The sequence below is a fragment of the Lontra canadensis genome, unplaced genomic scaffold, assembly GCF_010015895.1.
Source record: "Lontra canadensis isolate GAN:19392208 unplaced genomic scaffold, GSC_riverotter_1.0 scaffold1, whole genome shotgun sequence".
Lineage (NCBI taxonomy): Eukaryota > Metazoa > Chordata > Mammalia > Carnivora > Mustelidae > Lontra > Lontra canadensis.
This window is the reverse complement of record NW_022630995.1, coordinates 128431551-128447051: the sequence shown is the minus strand read 5'-3', so window position 1 is coordinate 128447051 and position 15501 is coordinate 128431551. Positions and strand designations below refer to the sequence as shown.

Here is a 15501-nt window from a genome sequence, read left to right as displayed (position 1 = left end):
TGCATACACATACATACAGTTTTAGTTTACCTTGAGCGTGGAGGAGTGAATACTTGCACACAATGTTTGTGGTGCTGATAACAATGTTTGGCAGTTAACTTGAACATGTGCCTGTGGCTTTAACCATCCCTACACCTCTTGTAGGAATATATAGCAATGGAATTACTACACTGAAGGATGGTCATCACAGTTAAAACACATCCATGCACACATACACACACGTGTATGTCAATGTATATGTCTATATCCATACATCATATATATGTATATATGACTGAGAAGTCAATGATACTTACTGAATCTTATAACTTATACTAGCTTCTGGCAATAGGTATCAAGTTTGGATTGATTAGTAATGAACAGTAATATTTTTTAAAGGAAGAAAACCATATGAAGAAATAGTGTATATTGATTTAAACTGTATATTGAAGACCAAAGTAGAGATATGATAAATAAATATGCAGGATTAAAATTATTTTACATGTTGTATATTCATAGTATCAAAAATACCCCATTTACATGTACACTTACATAAAAATCAGAAAAATAATAAGACATCTAAGGAAAAGAGGCTTGGTTATTATACCTATGTAATTGAATTCAAACTATTTTTTACACTTAATGTGCATTCCAACTTTATACTATAAAAATGGAATATGTTCTAAATATATAATAACAATACATGCAATTTTTAAATTAAGTAATTGCAGAATAAATTCTCTTTATAACATTCACTCTTTTGATTTAAAAATATATAGCTTTCCATCTAGCATATTTTTAGTGAATGTTACACTAGATTTACTGTATTTTTTACATTTTAATGAATCATTGAATTTTTATTTAAATTCCAGTTAATTAACATACAGTGTAATATTTCAGATATAGAATTTACTCATTCGTTGACATATTTTGCTTTGGGGTATTATAAATAAAATTTATTGCATTTTCTAATTCTTACATAAGAATAGATTTGAGAGTATTTATCTTGTATCTTGTTACCAAATTGAACTATTTAATTAATCTTATGTGTACTTTTAATATAATCATTTGACAAATTTTATCTTCAAATTTTGGTTATTTTCTAATTTGGACTACTTATATGATTTATATTTATTTCTTGACTTATAAAATTGTCTAGTTCATAAAAAAATTAATTTCCAATGAAAATTTCAATCCACTCTTTTGGCTCTCAATTTATTATTCTAATATTTGTTAAATTTTTATTAATATAAAATATGCCTCTAGTCTTTTTTTTAAAGTACAGATAATATCAGGTTAGTTCTATTGTATTTACATTCTCCTTTTTATTTTTATTTTATCAAAGTATAACTAATATACAATGTTATATTAGTTTCAAGTGTATAACATGTTGATTTTGCAATTCTATACATTAATAAATGTTCCCTCACCATAAAACATTATTGTAAAATTATTCACTATATTCCCTATGTTGTAGTTTTCATCTCCATGACTTATTTATTTTATAACCATAAGTTTGTACCATTTAATCATATTTGTTTACTCCACCTATCCTCCTCCCTTCCTTCTAGCAACCACCAGTTTATTTTCTGTATTCACGAGTCTGTTTTGTTTTGTTTGCTTGTTCATTTGTTTTTTAGATTCAACATATAAGTGAAATCATGTGGTATTTGTCTTTCTTTGTCTGATTTCACTTAGCAAAATATCCCCTACTTAAAGTTTGCTCAGTCATTAAGAGTATTTAGATTATACTTAGTAATAGGCAACACATCTTATCAGATTACAATTGTTTAGTTAAATTACATTGCTTTTTCTCACTTGATATACTAATAAAGTACATTAAGTTAATTAAATTTCTTAACTAAATTCTTACAAATACATTCCTTCATTCCAAAGGGATCCTGTCTATGATCAACCTTTAATACCCTGATGAATTTTGTTTACATTTTATCTTTAATTTTTGTCACTAGTGAAATTTTTCTTTAATTCCCTTTGATTTGCTACTATGATTAGATATTGGCATTGCTTTTGTTGACTTTATAAAATAAATAGAAATGTTTCCATAGCCTAAACATATTTAACAGAACTGGGATTGTACAAATCTTAAAAGTTAGTAAATATTCATTACAAAACCTCAGACCCTGAGAGGATGTTGGAAAAAAACTATTTTTAAAAATGCTTCAATCAGGGACTTTCCAAGATGGTAGAGGAATAGGAGACTTTAGTTTTGTCTGGTCCCAGGAATTCAGTTGCATAGCTATCAAATCATTCTGAACACCTGTGAACTCAATCGGAGATCGAAGAAAAGAATTGTTGTAATTATACGAATAGAAAAGCAGCCACTTTCTGCAAGAATGACAAGATGGAAAAACTCACCTCAGAAAAGGTGAGACTGCCAGGGACCTAATCAATATGGAAACAAGATTTCAGAACTAGAGCTCAGAATCATAATTATAAAGATACTACCTGGGGTTGAAAAAAGCATAGAAGACACTAAAGAATCCCTTTCTGGGTAAATAAAAGAACCCAAATCTAATCAAGTCAAAATTAAAAAGGCTATTAATGAAATACAATAAAAAATGAAGGATCTAATTGTTAGGATAAATGAGGCAGAAGAGAGAATTAGTGATATAGAAGGGAAAATAATGGAGAATAAAGAATCTGAGGGGAAAAAAAGAGAGAGAGAGAGAGAGAGATAAATAACTCCTGGATCATGAGAGGAGAATTTGAGAGATAAGTGATACCATAAAGTAAAACAATATTAGAATAATTGGGATCCCAGAAGAAAAGGAAAGAGAGAGGCAGAAGGTATATTGGAGCAACATATAGTTGAGAATTTCCCTAATCTGGGGAAGGAAACAGATATTGAAGTCCAGAGGGAGGGAACTCCTGCAAAATCACTAAATATAGGTCAACACTTCAACACATAATAGTGAAACTGGCAAATCTTGGAGACAAAGAGAAAACCCTGAAAGCAGCTCAGGACAAGAGGTCCATAACCGACAAGGGTAGAAACATTAGACTGTCAGCAGGCCTATCCACAGAAACCTGGCAGGGCAGAAGGACTGGCATGATATATTCAGGGTGCTACATGACAAAAATATGCAACCAATAATACTTTATTCAACAAAGCTGTTATTTATTCAAAATAGAAGGAGAGATGATAAGCTTCCAGGAAAAAAGAAACTAAAAGAATTTGTGATCATTAACCGAGCCTGGCAAAAATATTAAAGGGAATTCTTTAAGCAAAGAAAGACTCCCCCCCCCCAAAAAAAAAAAGACTAGAAAGGAACAGAGATAGTATACAGAAACAGTGACTTTACAGGTAATACAATGGAACTAAATTCATATCTTTCAATAGTTACTCTGAAAGTAAATGAGCTAAATGTCTCAATCAAAAGACACAAGTATCAGAATGGATTAAAAAAGCAAGTTCCATGGATATGTTGTCTGCAAGAGACTTGTTTTGGAACCAAAGACACCTCTAGTTTGAGAGTGAGGGGGTGAGAAATAATTCATCATGTTAAAAAACTCCAAAAGAAAGCTGGGGTGGCCATCCTTATATCAGACAAATTAGATTTTAAGATAAAGATTGTAGTATGGGATGAAGAGAGACACTATATCATATATAAAGGGTCTATCCAGCAAGATCTAACAATTGTAAATATTTATGCCTCTAATATGGGAGCAATGAATTTTATGAACCAATTAATAACCGAATAAAAAATAAAAACTGACATTGATAATAATACATTAATAATAGGGGACTTTAACACCCCACTCACTGCAATGGACAGATCATCTAAGCAGAAGAAAAACAAGGAAACAAGGGCTTTGAATAACACTGGACTAGATGGACTTCAGATGTATACAGAGCATTCCATCTTAAAACAACAGAATACACATTTTTCTCGAGGGCATATGGAACATTCTCCAGCATAGATCACATACTAGATTCCAAATCATGTCCCAAACGATATCAAAAGACTGAGATTATTCCCTGCATATTTTCAGACCACTGTGCTTTGAAACAACAACTTAATCAGAAGAGAAAATTTGGAAGAAACTTGAATAGGAAGTTAAAGAGCATCCTACTGAAGAATGAATGGGTCAACCAGGAAATTAAAGAAGAATTTAAAATTTCATGGAAACAAATGAAAATGAAAACACAACTATTCAAAATCTTTGGGATGCAGCAAAAGCAGTCCTAAGAGGGAAGTACATAGCAATATAAGTCTTTCTCAAGAAATAAGAAAGGTCTCAAATACACAAGCTAACTTTATACCTAAATGAACTAGAGAAAGAACAAGAAAGAAAGTCTAAACCAAGCAGGAGAAGAAAACTAATAAATGTTAGAGCAGAAATCAATGAAACAGAAACCAAAAATCAGAAGAACAGATCAATGAAATTAGAAGCTGATTCTTGGAAAGAATTAATAAGATTCTTTATTAGTGGATTAGAATCTTAATAAGATTCTTTATAGTGGCTTATCAAAGCCACTAGCCAGACTTATCAAAAAGAAACAAAACTCAAATTAACAAAATTGTGAATGATGGAGGAAAGATCTTGACCAACACCAAGGAAATACAAACAATCTTAAGAACATAATATGAGCAAATATATGCCAACAAATTAGGCAACCTGGAAAAAATGGATACATTCCTAGAAACTTATAAACTACCAAAACTCAATTAGGAAGAAATAGAAAACCTGAACAGACCCATAATCATCAGGAAATTGAAGCAGTCATCAAAAATCCCCCAATAAACAAGACCCCAGACTGGGCTGGACGGCTTCCTAAGGGAATTCTACCAAACATTTAGAGAACTGATAGCTATTCTTATGAAGGTGTTTCAAAAAATAGAAATGGAAGGAAAACTTACAAACTCATTCTATGAGGCCAGCATTCCTTTGATCCCCAAACTAGCCAAAGACCACAACAAAAAGGAAAATTACAGACCGTTATCCCTGATGAACATAATGCAAAAACTCTCACCAAGATACTACCTAATAGATACAATGGTACATTAAAAGGATTATTCACCACAACCAAGTGGGATTTATTCCTGGGTTGCAAGGCTTGCTCAACATCAACAAATCAATGTGATACACTATATTAATAAAGAATAGTTAAGAACTTTATGATCCTATTAATAGATGCAGGAAAAACATTTCACAGAGTACAACATCCTTTCTTGATTAAAACTCTTCACAGTTTAGGGATAGAGGAAACATACCTCAATATCAAAAAGGCCATCTATGAAAAGCCTACAGCGAATATTATTTTTTTAAGGTTTTATTTATTTATTTGACAGAGAGAGGGAGAGAGTTCACAAGTAGGCAGAGAGGCAGATAGAGAGGGGGGAAACAGGCTCCCTGCTGAGCAGAGAGCCCAATGCGGGGCTCGATCCCAGGACCCTGAGACCCTGACCTGAGCCGAAGGCAGAGGCTTTAACCCACTGAGCCACCCAGGTGCCCCGCGAATATTATTCTTAATGAGGAAAAACTGAGAGCTTTTTCCCTATGGACAGGGATGTCCACTCTTACCACTGTTTTTCAACATAGTACTAGAAGTCATAGCCTCAATAATCAGACAACAACAACAAGTCATCCAAATCAACAAAGAAGAAATAAAAATCTCACTCTTCAGATATGACATGATACTCTATGTGGAAAACCCAAGATACTCCACCCCAAAATTGCAAGAACTCATTCAATAATTCACCAAGGTGATAGGATATAAAATCAATGCACCAAAATCAGTTGAATTTCTATATACTGATGATGAGACAGAAGAAAGAAAAATTGAGGAGCTGATCCCATTTATAATTGCACCAAAACCTCTAAGATACCAAGAAATAAACCTAATCAAGGAGGCAAAGGTACTCTACTCAGAAAATTATAGAATGCTCCTGAAAGGAATTGTGGAAGACACAAAGAAATGGAAAAATTTTCCATGATTATGGATTGGAAGAGCAAATATTGTGAAAATGTCCATGTTACTTAGAGCACTCTATACATTCAAAGCAATCCTTATCAAAATACCATCAGCTTTTCTCACAGAGCTGGAACAAATAATCCTAAAACTTGTATGGAACTAGAAAAGACCTTGGATAGCTAAAGGAATATTGAAAAAGAAAATCAAAGCTGGTGACCACAATCCCAGATTTCAAGCTCTATTACAAAGCTGTAATTATCAAGACAGTATGGTACTGGGGCAAAAACACATCAATAAATGGAACAGAATAGAGAACCCAAAGTGGACCCTCAACTCTATGGTCAAGTAATCTTTGACAAAGCAGGAAAGAATATCCAATAGTAAAAAGACAGTCTCTTCAACAAATTGTCCTGGGAAAATTGGACAGCCACTTGCAGAAAAAATGAAACTAGACCATTTTCTTACACCATACACAAAATGGACTCAAATGGATTAAAGATCTAAATGTGAGACAGGAATCCATCAAAATTGTAAAGGAAAATACAGGCTGCAACCTCTGTGACCTCAGCTGCAACAAATTCTTACTAGGCATGCTTCTAAAGGCAAGGGAAATAAAGGCAAAAATGAAATATTGGGACTTCATCAAGACAAAAACTTTTGCATAGCAAAGGAAACAATTGACAAAACCAAAAGACAGTTGACAGAATGGGAGAAGATATTTGCAAGTGACATATCAAATAAAGGACTGGTATCCATAACCTCTGAAGAACTTATCAAATTCAACACCCAAAGAACAAATAACCGAATCAAGAATGGGCAGAAGGCATGAACAGACATTTTTCCAAAGAATACATACAAATGAACAGACACATGAAAAAGTGCTCAGTATCACTTGGTATCAACTACTGCACCAACCAGGTACCCCATATTTGATTTTAAAAAATAATTTGTGGAAGAATTTTGTGTGTTTAAACACATTTCATGGATTTTCATATTTATTTTATTGTCTGAAAATGTTTAAACGATGCTGATTAGAATATACCTACAAAATAGAGAAAGACTTTTCATTTTCTAGTTTACTTTGTGACCACTCTTGAAAATTTTTCCAGAAAATCTGAAAAACACTTATGTTTTTGTAGTCCAATGTTCTGTTTGTATAATACAACACTCATTATGAAACTACTAATTCAGTCTTAATAATTATATTATTTAAACTTTGTCTTTTTTCTTTTACTTTTTCAAATACTGAGAGTGATAAGGTAACAAAATAAAATATGATTGTGGATTTATCAATTTGTATCCAGTCCTAATAGCTTTTGCTTCATATTTTAATATGATGGTTTTAGTTTATATAATATTAATTTCAATATAAAGTGCTTTGAATTTTACCTTGTTTGATGTCAATATCACAAACTATGTATTTTTTGCTACTTTCCCATAAATGATTGCCTATCTTGAAAATATCTTTGTCTTTAACTCCTTTAAACTGGCAGGGCTTTGGTATACCACTAAGGTTTGTGCAGGCTTTTTCATCTCTCTAGAAACCTATCCTTACAATTCTCACTTGGTTCACTCTAATTCATCTTGTGTCCTTCACCTTTGGTACTGCTCTATGTTTAATTCACCTGCTAAAAGCATTCCCAGTACTGTTCCTCTCTTTTATAACCCATTAATTGTGTAATTTAAAAATTTTTCTCTGTCGTGTGGTGAATAATATTTTTTTCTCAATTAGAATATAAACTCTATTAACAGAGAGAATGGGCCTACATAATCTGTGTATTGTATCACTGAATACAATGTCTGACACATAGTAGGTGGCTCATTCCCTAAGCAAATGACTGGAGATATGAGGAAACATATATCTGTTGCATTTCTTTTTTTAATAAAACAGAAAAAAAAAAAAAAAAAAAGAGAGAGAGAGAGTGAGAGAAATCATGGCTCAGCCGTTCCTGAACCTACAGAGGAAAATTTACTTTCTTCTGCATTGTGTACAAAAGACTTTCTTAATCTACTCATGGAAAAATTCTCTGACCCCATCTTCTATCAGTTTTTCTCTCAGACATACTCAATTACTTAAATTTCTCTGAATATAGTAGTTCCCCCTCAGGCGGAGAATATGTTCCAAGACCCCCAGTGGATACATGAAACTACTTATGTACTACACTCCATATATGCTGTTTTTTTTTTCTTATACATACATACCTATGATAAATTTTATTTTATAAATTAGGTACTGTAAAATATTGACCATAATAACTAATAAAAATAATTATAATAATATGCTATAATAAATGTTATGTGAATATACTCTCTCTCTCTCTCATTGTACTGTACTTACCTTTCTTCTTGTGATGATGTGAGATGATAAAATGCCCCTGTGATGAGATGAAGTGAACGATGTAGGCACTGTGACTACTATTGACATTCTGATGAAACTTTAGGAACAGGATCATCTACTTCCAGACCGAGGTTAACTGCTGATAACTGAGGTCTGTGTCCTTTCCTAGCAAATAGGATCTATCATTTTCATATTCATTTCAAGAACACTGTAGACAACAAGAACAGCACCACAAAATGTTTTGAAGGGATAAATGTCACTTTACAAAAAAATATATTTTAAATGCTTAGCAGGTTTTGAAACTGGATATGTGGGCCTTCAGCCTCCAACTAGGAACTTTGGACTATAGACTTGGCTCTGTTTCATTCATCAGGGGTTCAGTTAAAAAAAAAAAAAAGTGATGTGCTTTAATATGGTTAAAATACTCAGGGTATACTTAGATGAGATTTTGTTTCAATTACACTTTCTCTTGATATATTATTTTGCTTTGAAAACAGAATTTGGGTGAATTTGAATTAGTAATGGAGGCAGACACTTCTCTGAGAATATTTCTAATTGGTATTTTTTTCTTTATTTCTATCTCAATATTTTAACTCTATTGATTTAATCTCTACATAGTATTTAATATAACCATTGTCCAGAATCAATTTAATATGAATCATTATTGTGCATTGAACTACACAAGATATATTTAGATGCATTTCATTGTCTGGTTTAAAAAATGAAAACATATATTACTTAAAAATAAGTTCTGTGTTCAAAATCCTTTATTTAAACAACTCTTCTTGCTCAGGAATATTGCATATTGTATAAGAATATTGCATATTGTGATTACTGAGAATTTAAAATATTCTTTTTAGTTAACAACTTTTAACAATATTGTCTTAAATAGTTTTAACTACTAGTGTTTGTTCTAAAGATGTATTTTAATAACATAAACTAAATATCCCATTCTTTCCAGTGATACATAAAATGTTCTTTGTTTATTAACAAAAATCTTTATTCCTAAGAATTGGCAATTTTAAGAAATGAAAAGAGCATTATTAGCTAGTACCAGAATTTTGTTGTTTTATTAATTCAAAGTAGTTTGTTGAATTCACCATCACCACTTTTATGTACATGTTCTATCCTAGGGATTGTGACCTCTTTAATAGCTATTTATATTATTATGCAATTGAAGCTCTATTTATTCATTTTTCTTTCTCTCCTTTTCCTTTAACATGCTGCAGTAGCTAACATATTATGGAGAGAAGAAGGTACTAAATTCCATTATTTTTATATTGTGATTATTTTGCCTAATTTTAGTAGATTTGTTGAATATCAGTTTTAATAATTATCTTATTCATTTTTATGTTGACTCAATATTTTTGTTTGATTGTATATTGATCTTTTTTAGACCTGATACCATTAGAAATATTTAATACTTTTTATCAGTTAGATTTATTATTGATGTATAATCAGTAAAGTACATTATAATATATTGAAATGCTTTTAAGAATTTAAAATTAAGTCAAAGAAATAAAAGCAAACTTAAACATAACTTCCATAATAAACCTTGATTTAGATTAGAAAAAAAATAATAAAACTTTAAAAACCATTGCCTTGTCAAGGGAAGGTAATAAATTATTTAAGAAAATGGGTTGTAAACTTGAAGGACTTAATTTCAAATCTAGTCTCCACCACTGTATAACTGAGGCCTCTTTATGTCTCAATTTGGTTATCTTAAAAATAAGGATAGTCATTTATACTCAGTAGGGCTGCTACCAGTTCCTTAAATATAGACTACATTCTATAAACAGTATCCACTTCCTTTTATTATTTTTTTTTTTTTCTTATTTGTGAAGACTGGGGAGAATGTGTTTCACCAGGCACTCACATACTTTAGATACATTTTTAGAAGTAAAACGTAATAAGTCGCCATTACTGTTCTGACAAGTAGGGATCAAAATATTGCCTCATAATCCATCCTAGAGGGGCGCCTGGGTGGCTCAGTGGGTTAAAGCCTCTGCCTTCGGCTCAGGTCATGATCCCAGGGTCTTGGGATCGAGTCCCACATCGGGCTCTCTGCTCAGTGAGGAGCCTGCTTCTCCTCTCTCTCTCTCTGCTTACTTGTGATCTCTGTCTGTCAAATAAATAAATAATAAAAAAACTTAAAAAAAAAATCCATCCTAGATAAACTTTTTCTTCCCTGATTACAGTTTCCCATATCAACAGGAGTCACTGCCACCTGTGAGGGTCCTGTCTCATAAGCTTCAACTAATTTGAGAATTGAGGCATCTCAGTTTTGTTCTCAATGATGAGGCATGCCACCATTTCTCCCCTTGGTATCTGTTGCTTCTGAAATCCTTTGTATAGGCTTCTTCAAAGTCTGATTTACTAAAGACATTCTGATATGACTATACCTTCTCATTTTATTATTTTTTTAAAGATTTTATTTATTTATTTTACAGACAGAGATCACAAGTAGGCAGGGAGGCAGGCAGAGAGAGAGGAAGGGAAGCAGTCTCCCTGCTGAGCCCAGAACCCGATGAGGGGCTCGATCCCAGGACTCTGGGATCATGACCCAAGCTGAAAGCAGAGGCTTTAACCCACTGAGCCACCCTGGTGCCCTGACTATGCCTTCTCATTTTAGTCCACTTAGATATTTCACATTTGAACATACAGATGTAGTCATTGCAAAACTAGCATTAATATAGCTGTTAAACAACATTTCTTTACACTCTCTTCCCTCTTCAGATCAAACAAATATATCTCTGCTCATTTTAAAAATTGATTTCATGCTATTGTAATGAAAGGAACAAAAACCCAAGTAATCAGAGACCAGGTAGCACAGATCTGGCTTTGCTGGTTAATTGCTGATAAAAATTCGATATGTTATTTTACTTCTCTGAGCCAGAATTTTCTAATACATTGCTTAAAATACAGCTGGCACTCTCCTTATAAAATTGTGATATGTAAATGTCCTTAAAGCATGTAAAATAATGCTTTCTTGTAATTTGACTGATAATAACTATGAACATTACTATTGTACAATTTTAATATGTAATAATTATATATTATTCAGGCTACCTTTAAAAATATGAGATCTCCAGATTAATTAGAATCACCCTGAGATTCATTACATGAAACTATTTTTATCTATTTAATATTTTCTTCTGTTAGTTTTTTCAACATGTATACTCTCAATAATTATTCTCCATCATCTCCATTAATTAAAGATTTGCTTACTCTTCATAACTTTGTTTGACAGAGAATATGTCCTCAAGAAATAATCATTATTTAGTATATTTTGTAGATAAGTTTAAGACATATATAATGAATGTCTTTGGGTAAAGTTTTTAAATCTTTTATTTCCTGTGCAATTATCATCAGGGTCTTTTGTTGTGTCTTAGAATAAACAAGATTTAACATAATATACTTGAGAAAACAATATGCCTGATTTAGATTCATAGGCATCTGTAAATTATTGTTTTACAATGCCACACTTATTGGCGAGGCATCACAATTAGAAATGATTACATATAATAATAGTAATGGTAGCCAGAGATAATAGAGCTGCTTGAGGAATCACTAAATCTTAACAGTGTATACAATTATTTCATAAAAAGTAATTAAACTAATAGCTAACTAAAGTTTCCAAAAATTTTTTACCTTTACTTTTAAAAGACAGAATAGTAACAAGGATGAACTGCATAATTCCAAGATCTATTTTTATCTCTGCCATAATAACATTTTCTGTTTGCATGCTTCGCTCTTTACCATGGCCAAGAGAAATTTATCCCAGCAGTGGCATCCCAATCTCAGACATTCTAAGATAAATCTTGGAAAGAGAGTTAAAAATTATAAACCTCTTATAATGCCATTGTACTTATATGCAAGTATTAAAACCATGAAATTTTGTTTAGCTGAAAAATTATTTTTTAAACATGAGCATCAGAATCTAGCTTAGCCAGGATTTTGTAATCTAAATCGATGTTACTGAATTTAATATGTATTATCTTAGGAATCATATGGATTTTTAAGATTGAAACACAGTGTCCTCTACTTCTCTGGGTTCTTCCAGTTCTTTTCTAGTCATCATTGTGGTTTGCAGGTGTGTGGAAAGACATTGTTAAGAAAGGAAACATGTCACTTATTTATTGACAAATATTTTAAAGAGCCCTTTAAATGTAAAGCACTTTGAAAATACTGGAATTATAAAGATAGAAATATCTTCCTTAAAGAAAATTTTGATTTAGTAAGTTAAAATCTTAATCATTCTTACTAATAACTAATTTTACTATATGAGTTGAAAATACACATTAAAAGATCCACTATTTGGTTTCCTTCTACAATATTTTTTATAATCTTGTAATAAAATATAATCTAATGAAATACATCTTAAAGTTTATTTAGTGGACAACAGTTAAGGAATATGTTATATGGTCTAACTTAATAACACATGTTTTGATTTAGATAAACACCAAATTAAAGAACTTTAAGCCATTTTACTCACTGATGAATTAATCTTAACTTTTAAATATTCATTTCCAAGGAGAGATGTAAGATGGTTCACTATATAGCATAACATTTCCTAAATTTGTTATAACATGGAATTATTTTGATGAATATCTTTAGGATGAATATTGAATAAAGTCTATTTTGGGAAAACCTGGATGGTTATGACTAATGATTTGAAAGCCAAAAAAAAAAAATTTCTGTGTTTATAAAAATTGAATGCCTCTTCTATTCTTTGTAAATATTTACGAATCCATTCACATGAAAATATAGAAATGATTGAGGTAAACATTATATTAGTCAGGCTCATTTACACCTACCAATACAAAATGCAAATAGAAATTGCAGGGAAATCTTAAAACAAGATGTACATATTAAACCATAATCTGATTAACTTTGTGATCTATAATGTCATCAAAGTCAGGGAAAGGGGATATGGCAAGCAGGTCATCTTTTAACTTCTTCATCCTGAAATTATTCACATTTCATTGGCCAGACTATTCTACATTGCAAGGGAGGTTAGGACTAATATATACCAGCTTTGTGAGTTCCATAAGTTTCTCATAAACTTATTTTTAGAGAAAGATAATGCTGAGGTTCTCAGGACCAGATTACTGTCTCACAGTAATATTGATGAGTTATTTAAAATAAAAAAGAAATTTTCAGAGCATAGGTTTCTGAATGCATCAAACTTAGAAAGTTATAGCATTCTGGAGAGGTAGAGACCATGCCTTCTAATGGTCAGTATATGATGCCAATTAAATCGTAATCAAGTTCTTGGTATTTTCATTAGCCAGTCCGCTCTCATTGCTTTAAATAATAACATCAACCTAACATTTTTAGTTTTCTATATTCTTCCATTAAAACAATTTTCAAATCAAAATTGTGATCTGGCAAGAGATACACATTTGCAGATATGTGTGCATATACATGCACATAAATATGTATATATACATGTTAGATCTATACATACATACATACATACACATATGAATACATATATAATTTTATATAGGATTCCATCTAACATTAATTATATAGCACAAATACTCTATTATGTTATAACCTTTGCTATGTTATTTGTTAAATGTGAAATTAACAATGCAGATTTGCATTCAGCTTTTTCAGCATATCTTTGGAAGTTCAGGAAGTGGTATACTGACTCAAAAGGACTGGTTTTAGGTAATATCACTCTGACCAGGCAAATAGTACCCAATTTCTGGATTAATAGCAGCTAGTAAAGAGCTTGAGACAACCATTCACTTTCTAGCAAGAATGAAATAGTAAGTTTTATTTTAGTTGAACATAATATAAAGATCTTATTGAGGTGCAGTGGAATGATGCTACTTTGTGTGTAAAGACAAAGATACAAAACATGGGGATATTCATTAACCAACAATATTTCCTCTGCTAAATTATTCAAGATGAGAAACGCAATATGGATTGTCTATCTACTTTTGCCTACATTTTTCTTTAGCTAGAAAAAGAGATATTTTTTTTCCAGATTTCAAAAAAAAATGAGTTTAGGATCTCTTAAAAGTGAAAAGAATAAAATCAACTAACAAAGGACTTTATAAGACTAAAATTTATTGAATTATCTTTGACTGATTACCAAATCACTGCATCATATGATTATACTTTGCTCTTGACCACAACTTAAATCTTAAATCAATAGCAATTTAGATCAGAGGAAGACAAACATCACCACAAAATATATTATTAACTTTCTTTTGTTATTGTTGTCCATCCAGTAATCAGAAATTAACCGACTTTCATCACTAATACAAATTATGTAATATATGTGCTAAATAGAAAATATAACATCATTGCATTATCACAATATGCTGTTATTCATGAACAACTGTCCTAACGGATTGAGACAGACATGTGCATTACATACATTTTTCTCAGACCATTTCACATATTTAAACGTTCAGTATTGATTAGAAAATCCTCTGGGAAATACTTCCCTCTTACAAGACTGCAAGTAATTCTTGCTTGCATTCTTTCTCTGTAGAGAAAGAAAAACAAAGCAAAAAGAAAGCTCACAAGGAACAAACAAATTATGGATCACTTTCTGGAGCCACTATACTCCATTAGATTAACAATCGACCTGGAAAAGACAAAGTACGTGTGTCTGTCTTCAACGGCGATGAAAAAAGAAACTAGAGGCAGCACATATTGCTGATTCTTACTGTGATGAGAGTGGTGAAGCTTTTAACTGAAGCCAGGAACTTTTGTAATATCCTGCAATACAATGCATGAATAAGGAGAGAACTGTAATTGAAACCTACATGGTTATTAAACTTTTTGGGACTCAGAACCCCTCTGCATTCTTCAAAATTACTGAGAACTTGAAAGTTTTTGTTTATTTGTTTGTTTATTTGTTTACCTATATTTACCATATTAAAAATAAAAGTAAAAATTACAGATATTTATTTATTAATTCATTGAAAATAACCATAATAAATTCATTTATAAGTACCCATAAATAGCACAGTTTTCAAGCTATATATTTTTTTAAATGAAGAGATTCACATTGTTTTGTATTTTGAAAATCTTTTTAATGTCTGATTGAATAGAAGATGCTGGATGCCTGTATCTGCTTATTCAATGAATTGTTGTGATATCACTCATTACATCATATGTCATGTAGCCTGTCAAAGGTATACTCTACATTTGGAAGAATCTAATTTGTGAGAATGAAAGAGAAAAATGCAAATGACACCTTAGTATTATCATGAAAATT

At 31.4% G+C, this 15501-nt stretch overlaps 1 protein-coding gene across 2 annotated transcripts in view; it reads left to right on the top strand.

Moving 5' to 3' along the window:
* FSTL5 (follistatin like 5) overlaps positions 1-15501 on the top strand; it is a 723315-nt gene that overhangs the window by 607542 nt on the left and 100272 nt on the right. For both annotated transcript variants that reach the window (XM_032863481.1, XM_032863472.1), the window contains exon 11: positions 9485-9511. In XM_032863481.1, coding sequence (XP_032719372.1) covers positions 9485-9511 — 27 coding nt within the window. The remainder of the gene's footprint in view (positions 1-9484; positions 9512-15501) is intronic.